Raw genomic sequence first — 14,021 nt, forward strand, 5'->3', positions numbered from 1 at the left:
ACTGTTGCTGGCAGTGTTGACATACCCTCATTTTAACAGCTCTGCAGACAGCAAGAAGCCATCAGCAAAACACACAGTGGCTCTCAAAACCAGCTCCAGAGCTGTGAGCTGCTAGTGAATAGAGGGCTCTGTGAGAGCAGCATCATTCTGAACTAGCATTCAGAGCCCCTGTGATTAATATTCATGCTACATATCCCAGAACAAATAGGAGATGCCAGTCTGATTCAAAGCTCTCTGAAATTGATGGAAACCTCTCCATTGACTGCCATGGCTCTGGGTCAAGCCCCAGGTGTCCAAGTGTGTATATACCTTTTAAAGAAGAAGGAATTCACTCTCCACATGTTTTCAGTCCCTCACATTTATTGTAAGCAAACCTCTGGCAAAAAAAATGCCTTTCTCTGCAAAGAGACTCTCACTGAAGCCAGTAGGAGCTATATATACAGAGATGGAGGACAAACTCAATGTAAAACCAATAGCGTGCTGGAAAGAATCTTGATTTTGAAACCACACGAGACAAAATTCAGTGATAAAGCGAGTGTTTCTCTGTAAGAAGTATAAAATAACTCAAGATTTTGTACACCTGCAGGTTAAGAAGAAAATTTTCAATGAGGTGCATTGAACCTTTAAAATAGAATATTAAAAAAGCCCACATGTATAAATCTAATACCATTATAACCATCTTCCTTATACACTGCAATTATATCCTCCAAGTGTAAGTACCCAAATGTTAATTAAATATGGCCACCTAAATCACGATATGCAAAGGTTTCTTTTTTTTTACTTATTAAAGGAATTTAATACTACTGATAGGTCTCTTTGTTAAATGCAGATTGACAATCACGTTAAAGAATAAAACCTCATTTATTTTTATGCTACTTTATAAATTTTCTGAAGCCCAAGTCCTCTAAAAATAGTGTACAGTAATTGGATTAAAACTACCTTCAAATACTTTCCACATCTCTTACATGAAAACACCTTGCAAAGCCCACAATGTCTATATAATCATTTTACAGTGATCATCAAAAAAAATACTACAGAATTAAAAAAAAATGGATTGATATGGATCCTCCTCCTCAACCAATGAAATCCTAGCACCATACAAAATCTCATGATTTAAAACTGAGTGCTGGCTCTCCTTCTCTCTCTCTTCCTTTCCTTTTAATAACCAAACAAATTATTTTCCAAAGCATGACTGTTAATACAGATTGGTTTCAAGAGTAGTTTTTAACAGTGATTTTCTTTTTTTTCTTGCATTTTGCTTCAAAAAGAAAAATATGAAGCAAAAAAAAGAAAAAGGAGAAAGATACAGGAAATCCTAAGGTGAATTAACAGTGAGTCCCCACGGAAGCAAAAGTCGACATTTCACGACGGATGGTACTGAATGGGGAGAGCTCCAGTTCTGTGGTGTACTCGTTGTCATTGTCATCACTCGTCACTGTGGAAGACTTCTGGATGCATTCATCACAGCAGCAACAGCAACACTCCATAAAGGCCCGGCTGAAAGGTTTACAGAGACAGAACAGGAGAACTGGGGTAACACAGGACTTAAAGAACAAAAGGAACTGACTAATGAGATGGAGGAGGTCCATAGTCTGTCGAGATACCCCTGTGGACATGTAGGCAGTCACAATGTTGCAAATGTTTTCAGGAATGATGCAAAATCCATACAAAATGGTCAAAGCCACCACTGTGCAGTTCATCTGACTTTCCAGCTGAATTTGTCGCTTGTTCCCCCTTGTGCAGGCTTTTTCTGCCCTCCTGATTTTCCTGGCTGTCACCAGGGAGCAGGTAATAGTGAACAGGGTTGGCAAACAAAAATAGCAGCCAAAGTACCACCAGAGCCGTGCGCCGTCGTAGGTGAGAGCCAGCACGTAGATGGTGTCGGGCAGCGCCGTGGAGATCTTCACCACGCAGCGCTCGCCTGGGGGGCTGCCGCTGTACTCGGGGTCCTCCCTGGCCAGCTGGCGCAGCACCACCTCCGGCAGGGCCAGCAGCAGCGCGCCCACCCAGATGACCGCCAGCTTGGCCGTCGTCGAGGTGCAGTTCTCGATCATCTCGTAGTACATCTGCACGTTGGTGGCGGCACGAAAGCGGTCAATGCAGAGAGCGCACAGAGTGAACGTGGTGACACCCAGAGAGGCCACCTGGGAAGGAGGAAAGGCAACACGGGTTAAGACAGGTGCTGTCCAAGGGAGGAAAAATAAAAAAGTGGAAGGAAAAAAGGAAAAGAAAATGAGAAAAAAAAGGTGGGGAAGGGGGAGGAAGAGAAGCAGTTGAGCACCATGGTGCTGAACACCATCAAAAGAAGCATCACAGACGGCACTTAGCCTCCAGTGTTTGCTGAGCTACCACACAGCATGCATTCCAAAAAGGGTACATGCTTCTATTTTTTTGCCTAAAAAATTCTTATTCCAGCTTGGTGTCAACCTCTCCTGGAGATCCAAGCAAGCATCTGTGCAACACTGAGTGGAAAAAATGTATAGAGGAATTGACTAAAATTTAAAACTAAACTGCTTCCTCCCCCAGTTTTTTTAAGGAGTGTTTTTCAGACAGAGTGGGTCCACCATGGGAGTTGAAATTTTAAGTCAAAATGGGAGAGACAGGAGAGTCTTCCTTCAGCAGAAGTTATGCCCACATAACAAGTTCATCATGCATGCAGGGGATCAAAACATTAAACCTTCCATATCTACAAAATGTAGAAACCCTGGGGATGAGGCATCTACTGAATTGAGCAGGATACAACTACTATTTTTGTGGACTTAGGATTTTCAGTGAAATTTTGATGGGATGTAGGCACACAAAGTCACCCCCAGCATGAGTTCAAAGAAACTGTATTTGAAATCCTCAGACTTCCAGAGCCTGTGAAAAACTAATCTTCACTATAGTAGTTAGACTATATATCCAATAGTCAATACTTAATTTAGAAAAAAATTGAGGAAAACCCAGGCTTCATTTCATGGGAAACATTCTGTGGGAGGGTGCACTATAGGCCAGGAAAAATGAAAGAAGTTTAATTCTTTAAATGATTTAAAGACGGATTGGAGACAGCTGTCAATTATATACCGTGAGGAATAAGTACAGAGTAATGCTTATGTTCTCTAGCTTTAATAATCATTATTTTATGCATGAACAGGAATCTTGCGCTGTCATGAAACATCATTTCCTATCATTGCATCCTGTTTATAATTCAATTTCCTACAAGAAATTTGCAAGAAGACTATATACATTTTGGCCTAATTCTATTTACAATAAATTCAACTTCAGTTCAAATTTAAAGCAGAATGCCTATTAACTTCAATTGGAGAAAGACTAAGTGCCCTGCTGAATTTTAATTCACTTATTTTCTTGGGTTTGCATACATGTGTTGTGCTGAAAATGTGTTGATGCAGAAGGAAAAAAATAATATTGCTAAGAAATGTGAAGAATGCTTACTTTTATAATGAAAGAACCATATCTGTGCAATTAACTGGGAAATCTAAAGTAGTATTAGGCAGTTCACTATAATTTTGCTTATCAAAATTTGATGTGCAATGCTATATTGAAATTTCATATAGGCAGACTTTAAGAAACACTTTCTGATTTCCACCATAATATTGAAATAATACTGTTTATGCAGCTCTGAAAAAAGTCCTACAAAGACAGATAGCACAATTATGCACAATTATATAAACGTATCATTAATTTTGGCCTTCAATATTTAATGGCTGTATCAGATTGCTAAAACTGGCTATCACTGAAAAATATTAGGCACTTGGGATTAGAACTGTAAGATGTTGGCTTGGTTGGAGAATTTTTTGAAGCAGCTTCCTAAAGATGGAATAAGTGAGATGCAATCTCTTACTAATTGACTTGCAGGAGCATTTAATAATGGCAAGGCACTTCTGTAAACATTTTTAATAGACAGCCATGGGTCTGGAAGTTAAATTGTCTGACAAGATTCAAAGAAAGCTTGGTAAATACAGCAAAAAAATAAAAACATTTAAAGAAAAATAGTTACAGGGAAATCTTGATGAACAGTGATAAACTTCGATAATGAAATATGATTTTCTAGTATCACAGCTAAGAGTCAGATTTTTCAATTCAAGATTAGCAACTTTGTTTCCAAAACATTTAAATGTGTGTGTGGTCTTCAAAGCTCTTAGTGACAGTAAAACCTTTAGCCTTAACATGCAACATGAATAACAAAAGGGTCAGGACTCAGCTTGCTACAATTATAAGAGACAGGAAAATAACTGAGATCTGGAAATGAATAGGGACTGAAATAAAAGTCAGCAAAACAGAAGAAAACCTGAGTCTCTGTACATTAAGATGTTCCATTTCAGCTCTGGCATGAGCCTCCCCCCTCATCCCAACACAGACACTTGTATTGCTTCAGCATTTCATTGCAAACAGACTGTTACACAGCACCCGAGACATTAAAACTCTGCAGCTGTTAGGGCTGGACTAATGAAAGAAGACATGTCTGCCATGAACAAACATAACCTACGGGGTTCCTGTCACATTAATTGACCAACAACTTGAAGGCTTAAAACAGGGAAATAGAGCAAGAGGAAACAACTAAGAATACTGGAAGGCGGCTTGGAAAACCCTCCTGTGGATTTACTGATGAAACGAGCTAAACAAAGCCGGTGTTTCCCTGGAACAAGCAACAGTTTCCTATTTTCTCTAGTTTAGTGGACTTAGTGATGCCACAGAATTTGGTTTTTGGTTGCAAAAACCAAACAAACTCAGGCAGATGATCACGGATTCACTCCAGCTGACTTGCTTAAAAGCAGAAGAGCAATTCAAGGGCTGGATTACTTACTCCACACAGCAGACTATGAGTAGTAGCCAGCAAAATCAATGGGTGCTGCTCAAAACCTATGGGTGAGAACTGGGACATGCATTCTGCATGTTCACACAATTTCAGTTTAGGTGTGTTCATACCAATAATTAGAATTAAGCTGAATGTGTTAAAAAATTCAGACAAGTTTTCTTTTCTAGTGTTATATTGCCTTGAAATAACTACAGAATTAAGATCATTAATTTGACAGGGAGAAGGTAAAGCACAAATTAACAAATCGTAAAGTGGCACAAGGCCGCATGGAGTTTAATGGCGCTCTTCTTGTTGTAACAGCTGAGTGTTTGATATGCTGTTGCAATCTTAATTCCAGGGAATCTGTGGGAAATGAGGCAAGGTAAGGGCAACTCAGGCTCAGTAGTTTTTGATTATTAGGTATCTGGTTTATTTCCATATTGTCCACCGAAGACTCTCCTGCAGTCTCTAGACATTCAGGATGACATCATTTTACAACCTTCTCTTACTACATGAAATCAGAAAAGTCCCCAAATATTCAACTGAACGACCATCAGTCTGCTTTGAGGAAGTGGTGAAGGAGCCCCTGTTTTGAGGAGATACCTACACCATTTGGGCAGAGAACTGCTGTTAAAGGGATTACCAGCTGCAGCATACACACACACAGAGAAGGACATTATTGCTATAAGAGTCTCTTTAAATACTGTTGCTCTTTAAATGCCTTGACAGGGTTAGTGGGCACCGTGATGCCCCTTCAAGACACTGCATAAACTTTTGGTGATTCACTCACCAGCTGTTAGTCAGCTATGTCAAAACTGATTTGGGGAACTGAGGCCACAGAGGACAACAGCAAATTCATGAAATGCTCAGCATAATTACTGATCTCCTGCCCATCCTTCCAACATACCAGTTCCCCTTTCACAAACTTTAACAATTACCAAAATGTTCCCAGGCCTTTCCCGTCCTGCCCTACTTCTCCGGGCTGTGGTCCCACAGTTCTTGGCCCTGGCCTCCAGGAGTAGAGCCTCTGGCTGACCAGCAGAGCAGTGTAGATGTATTACAGTGAGTTATGGCTGTGGAAATAAGACTCAATTTTCTCCCACTAATTTCTAGTAAAAAATAGTGAAAACCATAAACAAAATCAGAAAAGGTGACTTGGGTGAAAAGCCAAATTCTGTAAGTGAATATAAAAGAGAGGTTAGGTCATTCCATCCAGTAAGACAAAGAGCAAGAAGCTATATTTATGATATCTACAAAAAAAATCTATTATGAGATACAAAAGTTACTTAAACCAAAAGACATTGAATGTAACAGAACAGAAATCAACCAGCCACCAGCAACTCCAGGTTGGAAATGAGAGTGACCACTGGGATAGGCAAGTGAGTGGAAACAATGTAGATTAAGTTTATACTGAACAAGTTAAAATAAAGGTGTTACAAGAAGTAGACCCCTTCTACCAGCTGAGGCTGAATTTTCTTAGACTAAAAATACATATATTTTATGTTGATAGCAAACAATTTCTTAAAAGTACGTGGCACTCTTCCTTCCTTTGTTACAAGACAAGATGGGTATTCAAAACATTTTCCCATTACAATAGGAAAGCTAAGCTACAGAAGAGGTTGATGACTACCACCCAATCCACCTCTGAGCTATCAGTGATACCCCATAGACTCTGTATATCCATTCCTGTTATATAATATAAATGACTTTTTATTCCTCAAGCCATTATAGTTTATAATTTTCTTATGGGTGTTCCACATCCACATAAAACTTCATAGCTTTCAAACATGTTAATGCAACATACCAGAGGGTCTCCTGTAGATTTATCAGTTTTGCCTAAGATAAATAAATATATTTAGCACAGACTGTAATACTTTTTTTTTGTGCTACTCTACACTTACAGCACAGAGTCCAGTAATAAGAACAGACTACTGCAAAATAAAAGAACAACCCATTGCAAACAAATATGTAACATTTACCTAGATTTCTGTTCTTTTAATAAAAATGTCCTACTCCACTCCCCCCGCCACCCAAAAAACCAGAACAAAACCAAGAAAAAAAGTCATTAATTTAAAAAAGCAAAAATGCATCTGTTTTTCTTAGAAGAAGTGTGATTAAACATTAATGGCTTCATACATTAAAACAGGGAAGTCACTCAGTAAAAACACTACTGTGGTGTGGCAAGAATAATTCAGTGGCTAAGAAGATCTAGGGCCAGGGTACAGCTCTGACATTAGCAATTAACTTACACATCCTGAATAAAAATCTACATCACCTGTCTAAAAGACAAGATGACAATTCTGAAATCCACTGTTATGGAGATGATCCTACACACATGGAATAACAGGTACAATACTGTTGTTTCCTTTGAAGCACTATCAACATTCACACCAAGGAGACACAAAGCACACATGCTTTATGTGATATTTATTCTTCAGTATATCCTAAGATATATTTCTGTATATACTGTATAAGATATACTGCTTAGAATCAAAATCCACTTACATGCACCACTCTTGAGTTCTGCTGGAAGAGAAAGCAGACTATCAGGACACTGGAAATACTAGTATATGACATGCTTATCCAGGGGCTTGGAAATATCACAAAAAACCCCACAAAATTCTTTCATTTTTGTTCATTTTCCTATTTGTTATCTAGAACACTACCAAAAATGTAAAATTATTTCGTTTTTCTTTTTTCTGTGCTACTCTCCACTGAGGATCAAGTTCTCATCACACTACACAAGGGACTCCTGCACAAATTCTTAATAGCAGCAATATGAAACTACTGCTAGAAATTTACCTCTTCCTCTTTTTGCAGGAAAATTCCTGTCATATAGAGAAATGACATGCTAGTGTTCAGAGCAGAGTTAATAGTGCTGGGATCACAGGTGCTGCCTCTTCCTCTCCACACATATGCAACTTCAATATTACTGACCCAATTTTAAACCTACTCTGACACAAATTCATTTCCATGTTGAAATGCCACATTCAAAGTTTAGCCAAAAGCAAGAACTTAAAAGATCCTAAGGGCAGGATTCGTGGAGAAAAGAAAGACTGACAGAACAACCAGCATGACAGCTACTGTCATTGAGCCATTAATACCTAAAGGGCAGAGATATATTAACACTTCTGTTTTAAATAATTATTTATTGTGTAGTAAGCACTGAAGATATTCTGCCCAGATGTATCAGAAGATACATCTAGCCATTGCCCTAGAAAACTCTCATGATGAAGCTTTGAAACTGCAAACATCTCTGAGTGTCTTTGCCTATGACCCAGACGACTCACTGGAGGTTCAGGAGCACAGCTCTGACTAGAGTCAAAGAAGAGACATAAAGAAAATGCCGCACATCAAAAGACACAGAAAAGACAGATAATACACAGCTTTTATAAACTCCCATAAAAAATGTATTTGCTTCCCTCAAGTGAAACTTAAAATAGGGATCTCTTCTGACAGCTTTGGAACAGGCAGAATGGCCACTTTCCCTGTCTGTGCTTCTTACTCACCTCTGTCAAGTATAAGAGAGAAATGGGAAAAAGCCTCACCTCAAATTGCCCTGGAGGATCAGCTCCAGGGAAAGAGAGTAATTTGTATTTCAGTCCAAATCAATCCTTACGCTTTCCACTAAGAATACTAATTGTGATAGCTTTCCTGAGCTGGAACTTCCATACCAGAAGAGGAGTGATGCCACAAATTCATTGCGAAAAGCACATGCAGAGACTGAGCATCAGATTTCAAAGGCTTTTACTGTCAGCCTCCTCCAGAATCACACCAGCCTTGTATGCATGACATGGTCCAGATGAGGACACCCACAAACTTTATCCTTCTGTTCTTTGTGAGGTATGTGGGAAAGGAAGAGGGGCTCATGTTTACTAGCACTGAATGCAGGGCTGTGTACCATCCATTTGCCTCAGCAACTTCTTGCTCTGTGCTGGACTGCACAGGATGGTAGATCAGCCTCTGCAAACCCTCAGCTAGACCATTCCTCAATTCTAAATCCTTACTTGGCATAAGTAGCTTGATTCAATCTGCTGGCATAGAATGTGACCTTCTAAAACACATAAAGCTTCCAGTATAACTTCCAAGAGCAAAATGCATACAACTCAAGCAAAGTTCTTATATAAGCCTGGAAGAAGGCTTCTAGTCCTACCTGACAGAATCCATTTTTCATCTTGTACAAGTTGGTCTGGGCCTTAAACAATTTATTTAATCTCTTCATTACCAGCTTTCAGCATTAAAATAAAAAACCCCCACAACATCACATGACTAACAGCTGTAAAATATTTTAAAATACAGTAACAGTACAGATTTTGTCTACATTTATATTTCTTTCTATTAAGGCCTAGAACAAATCTGCAAGTAGGGAAACTGGAACTATATTGTTCCATGTGTGCTTTGAACAAAACCAAAAGGATTGCACATCAGCAGGAATTAGCCATAGTCATTGTCTTTCTATTGTCATTTACCTCATGTCTCCTGACTCTGAGTAATACTGACAAAAGTATATAAAAGACAAAATAAATACAGTGTGCAGGTAAACACTTCAGACATGCATGCCAAAACCTAGACTTCTGAACCCTGCAGAAAAGTGGCAAAAACTGAGCAGAGTATTAAAACGGTAGAGAAGCACATCTCCACACATCCTTACAGGCAGAGTAGCTGCATCAGTTGTTCTAATTCCCTTCTCAATTCCTTTTCACTACACTCAAAGCTAGTAGTTACAAGTGGCCATACTGTGATACTATATATGGCTGAAATGACCACTTAATGTACTTGTCACAGAAGATCTTTATTAGGTAAACTACCCTTTAAATTAAATTTGTGGAGACATTCCACTGCTGGAAGCTCAGTCTTTACCTATACAAATGTGCAGCAAAATATCATAAAACATTTTCCCTGGACTGTGTGTACATATGTGTTATCACTAGCAACAGATGCTTTGTTGGAATTCTGCACCATATCCATTAAATGGCACAAATAAAAACCAACTGGCCACAAGAGGCTGAACTAAGAAAACTCTAAGTATTTTTCTGGGATCACTTCAAACAACACAAAGCATGCTTGAATTACGTTAAAATGCTGTGATCACCACATCACTTGCTGTGGATAATCAGCCATCCCCTGTTCTCTAGTTCTGAAAGTAAAAGCTGGTATGACAGAAGACTCAGGCCAATAAGGGTTTTTGATGCCTGAGGTATTTCTGGATCTACAAACCTGGGTGAGACACGTAGCTCTCTAAACAGCATATCCAAAAAAAAAAGAAACCCAAAAAACAAACAAACAAAAACCCCAAACAAAAAAGAGATTAGAACAGATGGAACCAAGAGACACTTAACAGAGCTACCCACTATGCAAACTTATAGAAAACACAGACAAGAGGTTAAAATGTGTCCATCTTCAGTAAGATGATTCCAGTTGTATTCCACAAAGGTCTGGAAACCTCTCCTGAAGATAGCTGTCCAAGCTTTCCTCTCAAGGAGCTTCTCCCATTGTGTGAGAAGGAGATGGGCCTGCCCAGGTGAGTTACAAAGGAAAAGAGAGTGTTGCTCAGCTGTCAGATGAATGCACTGCTGTAAACAATCCTTGACAGAGCGAGGAGCAGCAGCTGTGCATGGGATGGATTTCATGACATGCTACACACCTGCATTGCTCCTGGTGGTGTCAGCGTCACTGTGTAATGCCTCTGAGGTTAGAACAACACTTGGAAAGTGTTGAACCTTTGCTCTAACTGCCTTCTCTGCCTCAGCAGGGTCAAATCCTGATTATAGGACAGTGTCCTTCTTTCCAGGCTCCAGGTGAACTGGGGAGAGTCATGGTCCACTAGTGTTCAGTATCTGCCACTCATTGCCACAGTTTACAGAGAAGGAAATCTAGCCTTTTACTTATTCCTCTCAGGGTGATGAATATACTTTACATACATGAGTATTATATTTAATGATATCTGAACAAAAAATATACAATTCTGGGAGCAACACAGAACCCTAAGGCTATACTTCTTTATAACTGTAACTTAGAACTAAATTAATTATACTTCCTCAAGGACAAGGAAAATGCTTTACTTTTAGACACCAGTAATAATTAAGCCTAACACAGGGACTAAGCTACTGGTTCATCCTGACTGGACTGGTGCCAGTTCTTGAATAATACCAACTCTAGACATCCACAGAACTTTAAAGTGAAAAAACAAGGTAACATTAAATTGTAATGGGGTATAGCAGCAGCTGAATATTTTTCAGGATTACAGTTTTGAATTTCAGCAACTACATTTCAAACTACTAAACTACTCTCAATTTGACAAACTCTTTAATGCCCAAAGCTGCAAAGCATAAGCAACTAATTTTGAGGAAGTGTGGCAACACAAATAATTTAAACTACTGATCTTTAATTAGAACTGACATTACAAAGAATTATTTCAACTTTGCATGTGGATGCACTAAAAAAGCGTTAGGAAGCATGAAATGTCCCATGGAAGTCCTTGAAACACAAACTACGCTATCTATTTTAACTGAAACTTTTTAAATGCTGCTACTTATTTTATTGGTTAACACAGCAGCCCCAGAATCCATTTCAGGAATTTTAAAGGATTCAAGCACTATCAGTTTCTCAATAAATATATATTTACTGCATCATGTCTTCTTAAATGCAAATCAATTAAGTGTACTCTGAGTTTTTTAAATGCAGTAGTATACTACTGGCCTAGAATTCAACTAAGAGTAGCACAGCTCCACCCTTTGTCCAATCCAATAGTAATAAACTAAACAGACGAAAGAAACAGTGGCAACTTTATGGCTACACAGGTCACACACCTTTCTTAAGACTTTAAAATACTGTAGTATCATTTTGACAGGTAATTCTGTGTTACTGTGTACTAATGTGCTACTGAAACTGATACTCTCTGAATTAATAACAGGTTGGGTATTTGAAGGTTTTTTGGGAGGGGTATGGGGGGTTGGTTTTTTGATTGGATTTGTTTCCTAACAGCTCGTTCTTAGGACAGGAGAACCACCAGTTGTTTCCTCAGTTCTCTATTACAGAATAATGTTGGACATAAGGTTTTAGGAATACAAGAGAGCCAGCAGACCTCCAGGCTACCACCCTAGCAGCAAGCCTCAGTGTTCAGTTCCAGTAAATAAATAAAACAGACAACCTGAGCACTGCCGGCAGGACTGTGGCCAGCTGTCTGAGAGCTTCTTTGACAGAGCCTCTGAACAACTGCCAAGAAGCTGCAGTTTAAACGGAGCTGGTGTCTTTCAAAAATAATAATAAAAAAACCAAAAAAAACAAAAAAAACAAAACAAAAAAAGCCCCCCAAAAAAGCAGCTAAATAAACATGAGGTTTGAACGCTGAAATATAAGAGCCCAGACATCCCATTGATGGTCCTTTTTACAATCACGTCTTTACAAGCGATCTCCTCAAGCCCTTCATCCGCTTTCCAAACTCATCTTCACTTTACTAAAATAAATAAAGCAAAAAACTTGAAATCTAGTTCTGAGATTCTGTTTTTCAGAGTCGCAGGCAACAAGGAAAGGTTGGCAGAAGTCGCACGAGGGTCCGGACGCACTCAGCGGGAGCCACAGAAATCCCGGTGCAGCTGGACCCGCTGCGGCCAGCGCCGGGACGGGGCCCCGCTCCGCCACAGGAGCACCCAGAAAAGCCGAACCAAGGCGCACCGGGACATCCCCGGGCCGGCAGCAAAGACAGCGACCAGCGCCGGCCCCGCACACGGCTCAGCCTTGCGGCGGGAAAAGGAGCTCGGGGTCCGCGTATCCCCACCCACGGACATTACCTCGATGTACGGGACGATTTTGCAGGAAAAGTCTTCCAGAAGCCACTTCTTGGTGAGCTCCTGGAAGATAACCAGCGGCAGGCAGAAGAAGACGATGAGGAAGTCCCAGAAGGCCAAGTTGGCCAGCAGAGAGTTGGAGATGCTCCGCATGTAGTAGTTGTGGCAGACGATGCACATCACTGCCATGTTGCCCATGATGCCGATGCCGAAGATCACCACGGAGAGGCACATGACGGCGTAGGCACCGTACGACTCCTCGGTCAGCGGGTAGAAGGGGTTGCGGAGCCGGGCGCGGCGCCCCGTGGCGTTCCCGCGGCCCCCGTGGCTGCCCTCGCCGCCGGCCGAGCCGTTCAGGGGCAGCCAGCGGGGGCCGCCCGCCCCGCCCGCTCCGGGCTCGCTGCTCCGCGCCCGCCGCCGCCCGGTCCCCGCCGCCCCGCGGGGCGCGCAGCTGCCGCCCGGCCCCGCCGCTCCGCCGTCGGCCCCGCGAGGGAGGGCTCCGCGCCCGGGGAGCGGCGCGCCCGCCCTCCGGCCCGGGGCGAGGGGCGGCGGGGCCGGCGGCGAGCGGGCGCGCTGCGAGGGCGCCGGCGGCCCAGAGGCTGCGACGGGGTCCGGGGCCAGGGCGCAGGCAGCCCAAGCGCCCAGCACCTGGCACAGCAGGGCGAGGGGAGAGCGGAGGGGCCGCATGGCCGGGAGGCGACGGGGCTCACCCGCTCTCCTTCAGACCCGGCGGCCGCCTCGCTCGGCGGGGCTGGGAGCTGGAGACATGTTCACCCGGCTCCCGGGGACAGCCCGCCCGGCCGGGGCCGGGTCAGCAGCAGCCGCGACGCCGCTACGGCCGGGGTCCGCCGCGGGCAGCGGCCGGCGCTGGGGGCGCGACGAGCGGAGCGGCGAGGAGCCTCTTGTCACCGACGCCCGGAGCAGACCCGGAAAGTTGTGTCGCTATCTCCGACGCGCCGAGTTAATGTAGCAAGTGCAGCGCCGGGAGAAACCCCCCCCGGCGCTCCGCCCTTTCCCGGGACCGCTGCCTCCTCGCCAGCAGCCGCACCGGTCTCGTGCTGCCCATTTGCGTCCTCTCGCCGCCGCGGGCAGGCAGTGGCTCTACGGGTCAGGAAAGGTCCCTGGAGGAAGACACCTCCCCTCGCCGGGCGGTCGCGAACGCTAACTCCTCATCTCCAGCACCTCAGAGAACACAGGTTGTTGCGCGCAGCTCAAGGTGTTTCAGAGCTTTGCAAAACTCTTGCCGGGATCGATCACTGCACCCCCAAGCACTCGCACGCGGGCAGGGGACGGCGAGCACGGCCGGAGCAACAAAGAAGCTGCCGGCGCCGGGCGGGCAAGCACCGGACCCCTCGGGGCTGCTCTCGCTTCCCGAGTCCTGCGGGCACCAGGTGAAGCGGGGCGGCAGCCACGGCCGCCCGTGCAGGCAGGGGCCGGTG

The 14,021-nt window shown here is 43.0% G+C and overlaps 1 protein-coding gene across 1 annotated transcript; it reads right to left on the reverse strand.

The window, feature by feature from the left end:
• Window positions 1-1,315: 1,315 nt before the first annotated feature.
• LOC131573032 (prosaposin receptor GPR37-like) lies at window positions 1,316-13,638 on the reverse strand. The gene is made up of 2 exons (XM_058826605.1): window positions 12,586-13,638; window positions 1,316-2,144 (listed from the first exon to the last, which is right to left on the reverse strand). The coding sequence occupies exons 1-2, from the start codon at window positions 13,267-13,269 to the stop codon at window positions 1,326-1,328; spliced, it is 1,503 nt and encodes a 500-aa protein (XP_058682588.1). The 5' UTR covers window positions 13,270-13,638; the 3' UTR covers window positions 1,316-1,325.
• Between the last annotated feature and the right edge of the window lie 383 nt (window positions 13,639-14,021).

This window comes from Poecile atricapillus, chromosome Z (assembly GCF_030490865.1).
Source record: "Poecile atricapillus isolate bPoeAtr1 chromosome Z, bPoeAtr1.hap1, whole genome shotgun sequence".
NCBI classification, from domain to species: Eukaryota; Metazoa; Chordata; class Aves; order Passeriformes; family Paridae; genus Poecile; species Poecile atricapillus.